The 7,277-nt window shown below is 52.2% G+C and overlaps 1 protein-coding gene across 1 annotated transcript in view; it reads left to right on the forward strand.

Moving 5' to 3' along the window:
- SLC24A3 (solute carrier family 24 member 3) overlaps positions 1–6,757 on the forward strand; it is a 428,778-nt gene extending 422,021 nt beyond the window's left edge. Inside the window, exons 16-17 of the mRNA XM_070381141.1 lie at positions 3,444–3,509; positions 4,979–6,757. Of these exons, the coding sequence (XP_070237242.1) occupies positions 3,444–3,509; positions 4,979–5,128 (216 nt within the window). The 3' untranslated portion in view covers positions 5,129–6,757. The remainder of the gene's footprint in view (positions 1–3,443; positions 3,510–4,978) is intronic.
- The last annotated feature ends 520 nt before the right edge of the window (positions 6,758–7,277 follow it).

The raw sequence follows: 7,277 nt of genomic DNA on the forward strand, positions 1-7,277 counted from the left end.
TCGTGGAGCCAGACATGACAGAGGGCAGCCAGACCAGTTATGAAGCATTTGTAGGAAAAACAGAATATGTGACCTGGGGGAGAGAGCCCCCAGGGGAGCCAGGGTGGGAGTGCATATTTAAGCGACAGGATCCAGGGTTGTGCTTAGAACCAGATGAGGTGTGATGTGTCTGAGGGTCATCCTGGTGGAGACATCAGGCAGACAGTGAGATAAATTCAGAGGCAAGACCTCTGACAGTCAAGAGAGTTGCTATGGGTTTTTAAGCATAAAGCTCATACAGGGAGTAAGTGTAAACAGAGAAGAGAACCATGACCATACCCTGATGTCAGGTAGTGAGAAAACCATTCAGGGAAGGAGGCTGGGGGGTGGTCGGCCAGAAAGGGCAAGGATGAGGAGAATGTTTCCAGAAAGACTGGCCACATGGAGGAAGGCTCTTCCCAATGTCCTCCTTCCAATGCCGGCTGTCCTCCAGCTGTCACCTCCTCCGAGAAGCCACCCAGCCATGTCCACTGCCTCTGCAGTCACATGGTGGGGGTGGGGTGTCATCTTCCCTCACCCTCTGAGAGCAAAGATGTGTCTGACTCAGCCAGTGCACCCAGAACCTACCAGTCAGTTCTCAATGCTACCACGTCTTCCTTCTCGAGGAAAAACATTCTTGAGTCGATCTTCTGGTATGCAGTTTCTGTTCCAGTTGCCAGGCCAGTTTTTCTTTTTCTGCAAACCCTGCCCCAACCCCGGGGCAGCTACACGTAGCCCTTCCCCACTCCACTCTCAGTGAGGCCACATGGGCAGCTTGCAGTTGACCTTGGCAGGAATACTGACACCATGGAAACCAGGAAAATGCAGAAACTATTCCCAGGGCCTGGCCACAGGCTGTTCCCACAGACCTAGTGGGGTAACTGGGGATCATCTGGGGGCTTCACAATGAATGGTTCTTCTCAAAGCTGTTCTAACAAGGCCCTAGGGGCTGCAATGACACCACCCAACCCCCTTAAGGTGAATCTTGCTCTTTAGATTTTAGGAAAAATGAGGTGATGTTTGGGGGGAGGTAGGGTCTTTCCTGGGTCACCAAGGCCTGAAGTAGATTCAGTCTCACCATCAAAGTTTTAGATCCCTCCCAAAACCACTCTATTCTGAAGATGAGGATGGGGTGAGGACTTTATTCCGGGTGTGTGGCGGGGGGGGGAACCCAGTAGGCGGTGGGCAGGTGTGACCAGAGAGGTGGGTGGTGGCTCTTCCAGGGCTTGAGGAGGAGCCTCAAACACAGACCACAGATGCCAGCATGGGCTCCAGAGAGTCAGGTGGTCCCACCAAGATGGTAAGGGGCCCAGATGTGAGCCTAGAGAGTTCTTAGCAGGTAGAGGAAGCCCTGGCTTTTCTCCTGTGCCCTGCAAGGTGCATTGAAGAGTCTAGAATTTTCAGGCTGAAGCCTGACTCTAAGTGCAGACGTGACCCCTTACCAGCTCCCTGACCTTGTGTAATACAGCGATTTGTAGTAAGAAATTTATGTTTGGTCTTTTTTTCTAGCACAGAGCTCCTAAAAGCCTCAGAATTATCTTTTTATGTGAATGAGATGACTTTAGGATAGCTTCTAAGGATGGAGCTGGTTGGCAGGAGAACCAACCCTGTGGTTTGAGGGCTGGAACTTTGCTTCCCAATACTGTGAACTCTGGGGCAGAGAGAGGGGCTGGAAGTCCCTCAGTCAGCAGCAGCTGTAGATTTAATCAGCTGTGCCTCCATAACGAGGCCTCCGTAAAAGCCCCAAAACGACAGGGTTCAGAGAACTTCTGGGAACACGTGGAGATGGAGGGAGAGTGGGGCTTCACTTCCTGGAGCCTCAGCTGTCTCACCTTTACAGGCAGCTCAGGACACCTTGAGGAGCTGCCACGAGATCTCAGTGCAGCCCATGTGTGGTCACACACTCCAGGGAGAAAGCTGTGTTCCAGTGCTTCTCTTCGGTCGGCTCATTCACTTTCTGACCTCATGTCACTGTTCAAGGAAAGCCCCCCACCCTGTGATGTTATATAGCGTAAAGTCCCAGCTGGACGTATCCATTTGGAACCCAAGCCTAAGCAAGTGTTCAAACCACTCAAGTTAGAAAATGCAAAGTGACAACCACATGTGTTCCGAGTTATAAACCAATTAGCGAAAATCCAGGGGCTTCTTGTTTTTCCTAAAAGAATTTGCTGGTCGGGTGGAGCTGACCTCAAAACATACAGAGATTTTAAACTGCAATGTGGGGGAAGTCAGAGTCTTTGAGGCTGCAGGTTCAGGTCCTTAAACAAACAGTATAGGATTCAGGGGACTGTTTTATGAGCCACATGCATGCAGGAAATTGGGGGTGATGCAGTCTCTGTGTGCGTTTGCACTAAAAGACACATCCGTGGAGCCTAAATTCCTGTTGACTCAGGAACCAGCCAGCCTCCTGTTTCCTCTCTAGCAACTGCCAAGAGGGAATTGGAGGATAAAATTCATAGTTTCGAAGGCAAGAAATAAAAACGTTAAATGTCAAGGCTGAACAATCCGAGTGTGTTGCCTGCTCTCAGAAGGGCATTGCCATGGGGACCGTCTGCCTTTGCACTTCCTGGGCCTCGCATCTGTGAGGCAGGAGCAGGGGATGCTGGTTTAGGTCCACACTGCACAGTTGAGGCTCCAAGTCTTATCCAGAGGTGAGAAGGGTTGGTGAGATTGTCTGGCTTAGCAAGACCCCAAGAAACTGGTTTTTTACGGGGATAAGACTTACTGCCCTTGAACTTCCCTGGTGACCCAGTGGTTAAGACTCTGCTTCTGTTGCTGAAAGCACAGGTTCTGATCAGGGAACTAAGACTATGTATGCCTCATGGGAAGTTGCACTGGACAGGGCTCCTAAGAATTCCAGAAATTGTTGTTTGTATTTTTTTTAATCTTCAAAGTTTGCCTGTTAACCCCACTGTGTTACTGTGGAAAACAAACAAAATATCAGGAATTGAATGTTAACTCTTCTTTGCCTGTTCAAAATAGCAACCCTCACTCACCACTTCCCATCAAGTTCAGGTGAAGGTCACAGACATTTGAATGCAAAAGAGATTAAAAAGTTTAGTCATATTTTTCAAAATATTGCTCTCATGACCCACGTTATTAAATTTACCCTAAACGTTGTGTGTCGGGAGATCGGAAGCTCCCTGGAAGTCAAGTCCCCCAGTAAATAAGAATCAGGCCATGCCGGATGGAGAATTCAAGTGGCCACAGGGCAGTCAGCAAATACCGCTGCTGGAGGGGGAAGGGATGGGGCTGAGGGTGGACCAGGCCAGGGTGCCCCCTGGGTGTCAAGGAAAGTGCCATACCCACTGCAAAGCTGCCATTTGCCCTCCATCCTGGAGGAGGGTCTTGGCTTCACTAGAATTTATCGCCCCGCACTTGGCAGATGTTTCGGGAGCCTAACTCTGTGTCATCCTCTCTTACAGATTCGGCTGAACAGCAGGGGGTTGATCTACTCCGTGGGCTTGCTCCTGGCCTCCGTCTTCGTCACGGTGGGTCTGCAGCTCTCTCCACTCTCCAGTCCCCACCTCTCCCCCCATTCCCTTGGGTTCTCTGGCTACAGAGTCTGTTTGGACACCAGATAGGCTTGGCCTCCCGGTGGATAGGGACAGTCAGCCTTGAGGTTCTCCTGTCTCGTGGCTGTGTCCTCCACAAATGGGTCCTGGCAACCCCCGAGAAAGCCTCCCTTTCTGAAAGGAGCCAGCCTCCTCTCGGAAGCACAACCTGTCTCATGTCAAACACAAACATTTATCAAAAGCAATAGGGGGAATCCCACTTTTTATGCAAGATGAGGCTACAGAAGGTTATATTCCAATTAATTGACTATTCCAGGTTCCTAAACATCTCCATAAATCCATGGATGTGACCAACACCCAAAGACTGAGGACAGACTTGCTGGACAGTGAATGCACTCTGATGCCACTGCACTGCCTTGGCCATCCATCCACTTGCATAATGTACTGTTCCAACTCAGCTGACACCTTTGGTGGGAGCGAGTTCACACCACCATGTGGACTGACCCACCTGCCCTAAGTGTCTGATGACGTACATGTATGCTACTGAATTTTCACCGTAGGAAATGCAATGTGTTTTTTCCTGAATTGTTGAGGAACTATTTGTTGAATTACACCTGTCATGAGAACATACATAGGTAGAGAATGGGAATTCACAAGGGCAGGAGAGGTCATTTCCAGGTCCAGCATGCAACTCCAATGCCAAGGTTTTATCAAACTAAATACTGCCTTACACAATAGTGAAAACCCATCTATTCATTCTTTTTAGGAGGTTCTTCAGGTTGGTATGACTTAGAATTATTATGCTTGTAACTGCCACACAGGTGCTTACTGCGGGAATTTCCCCATCTGGAGCTCACCACACTCCAATAGGTAGTCACTGATATCAGCCGCATTATAGAGACTGACAAGTGAGGCCTGTAGGGACCTTGTGTCTGACCTCCGAGTGCCTGCTGGCTTGCCGGTGCACTGCATCGCCGGATGCTGTGGCCGGGCATTCCTGGGACAGGGTCTCACCACTGCCCCTCTGCCCTGGAGGGCTGTTGAAGGACTGAAACGAAGTAGGTCTGGGAGGAGAAGCAAGTTCCAATATCTGAAGTTTTCAGTGCCGAACTGACATCCCAGGGGCTAGGTCAGAACAGCTGGTTCAGGAGGAAGCCCACGCTGGAGACACCAGGACGTAGACGGGGGTTTAGAGCCAAGGAGTCGGATGAGACCCCCCTGGGAGTGAGCGTAGGTGGAAGAGAGAGGCCGAAGTGTGAGTCCCAGTGCCCCGACAGTCAGAGCTCAGGATGCTGGGGACGGAGCCGCAAGAGGAACACAGAGGGAGCTGGAAGAGCGGCCGGAGGGAAACCCGGTGCGCATGCGGGGTCTGGGACGCGGTGGAGGAGGGGCTTCGTAACCCAGGAGGGTCCCCACGCCCTCTGACCCTGCTCTGTGCCTCGCAGGTGTTTGGCGTCCACCTGAACAAGTGGCAGCTGGACAGGAAGCTGGGGTGCGGGTGCCTTTTCCTATACGGCGTGTTCCTGTGCTTCTCCATCATGACGGAGTTCAACGTGTTCACGTTTGTGAACCTGCCCATGTGCGGGGACCACTGACCCGCGGCCGCGCCCAGCTCGGCCCCTCCTTCTGTGCAATACAAGCGGGCGCCCGAGTCCGCCTCCGCGCTGCCCGCAGGCCTCCGCCCCCCTCGACTCCTCCTGGGCCCTGCCCCTACCCCACTACCCTCCACCGCCTCCCGACCCGCCAATCCCGGACCCCCACCCCGACTCCGTCTCTGCCCTCCTCCACGTGAAGACTCCCGACCTCCGCGTGAATTTTCAAGCCCCATTTTTGAACAGTGACTGAGATTCTAGAAAAACTGGCTGCTAACTGGCCCGTGCCAGGCAAACTTAGTATATATCCCTCCTCCTTTTTTAAGTTATTGGATGGAAGACCGGCCTAATGTATGAGCCGAGACTGTGGAGAAGAGAGAGGAGAGGGTCCACGCGTGACAGGGAGCGTTTGGGATTCTCCTTATGTTTGGGGCTGATTTCTAGGTTCCTGAGTCTGGGGGTTTGGTTTGGGGGCTCCCCTCTTTTCTTCTTTTCCTTCCAGAGATGTTGACTTTTTTCCTCGCATCTTCTCTCACCGGGCTCTGGATCCTCACTGATCCACTGGGCATCCCAGCTGCGTCCTCTGGGGTCGAGGCCCAGGTGCGTTGGAGCTTGTGTGGATTTAGCGCCCATCAGAGGAGCGGCTGGAGAGGCCCCTGGACAAGTTCCTTCTCGTCACACCCGGGGCTCTGCCCTGAGGCCCTGGGTTTTCTAGGAAGAAGACAGCTGACCGCCTGTCCGTTCTGACCATCACTCTCTCCCCAGTTCTTTCTAGCCTCTCAAGCAATAGTTGAAGCCTGCCTGCCCGGGTTAACCTCTCCATCCTGAGCACCAGGCAGCCGGCACGGCAGTGCCTCCCGCCTGAGACTCTGAGACTGCTCTTGGTTTGGTGTTTGGCGGGGCAGGGAGTGTGACCCGGAGGCAGGAGTTGCAGACACTGGTTTCTCGGGAAGTGGAGAAGCGCACTTTGCACAGACACCGCCCCTCGTACTGAGTACACTGGACCCTGACTGCTGGCTCGAGGGCCAGCGTCTCCTCCCAGTCGCCACGCCCAGCTGCCCCAGCGCCCCGCTCCCTTCCCCGGGGGGTGGGGAGGGGACACAGGAAGGAGGAACAGAACTGACACCTTGGAAACGCAGAATGTGTTGGATGCAGACTCACTCAAGGGCGTGTTACTGTGGATGTTGCTGTCAATCGCTGCTCAGCAGCTCCGCTAGGTTCTGTCCGATGCTGAATTACTCCGCAGACAACTCCACCGAGTTGAGACCCACCCATGCTTGTTCACTTGTATTTATTGAAACTGTGGATTCTCGCCCCGTGCTGCCCCATGTATTTACTTTAAGCACTGATCACCTATTCATTCGGTATGGTTTTCCCCTTCCCCTGTACACACTCTGGTATGAATTGTAAAAATAACCTGCTACAAATGGGTTGAATGTTTCTGTCGCCGGTGCCCACCGAGGCCGGCCTTGGCCGAGGGGCACCTGCTGGCCAGCGGAGCAGGAGAGGGAATCACCACTTTGGGCTTTCTGAGCTGAGACACACTTACGGATTCTGTTACACATTTTGCACTGGTTTTACGGAGATTGTTTTCTTGGACGGATAGTGTAAAATAAACTTCTCTGTTCTGTATCTTTCCTTGAGCAGTTTCCTCTTTGCTTTCTCCCTGGAGTGAGGAGGACACAGGGAAGGTGAAAAGATGGTGTCATCGAATGTTTACTGTTTCTTGGTTGACGCCTCTGGGAATCTGGTCAGTGTCTGGCAGATTGCAGGTATGAAGTGACAAATCTTGGGTCCCCTCTGAATCTTGAAGGTTCTCTGCTAGGTCTGTCATTCTTAGGATACGTGCGACGGTGTGTTAGGAATTCTTGCAGCTGGACATAACAGGGAGAGCATTCCAGCGTTGACAGTGATGTCCAGCAGGGCTCAAGTCACCCTCCTGTCTGATTTTAGTAGATTTCAGTTGTGAAAATTAAGACTTCCCCAAGGTGGTTCCTTAAGAAGGAAAGAAAGTAATACATAATAAGCCATATTCTGCATGACTCTCAAGAAATCATTATCAGGGGACTTCCCTGGCAGTCCAGTGGTTAAGACTCCATGCTTCTACTGCTGGGGCTGGGGGTTCCATCCCTGGTTGGGGAACTAAGATCCC

This window comes from Bos mutus, chromosome 13, assembly GCF_027580195.1.
Source record: "Bos mutus isolate GX-2022 chromosome 13, NWIPB_WYAK_1.1, whole genome shotgun sequence".
Classification (NCBI taxonomy): domain Eukaryota; kingdom Metazoa; phylum Chordata; class Mammalia; order Artiodactyla; family Bovidae; genus Bos; species Bos mutus.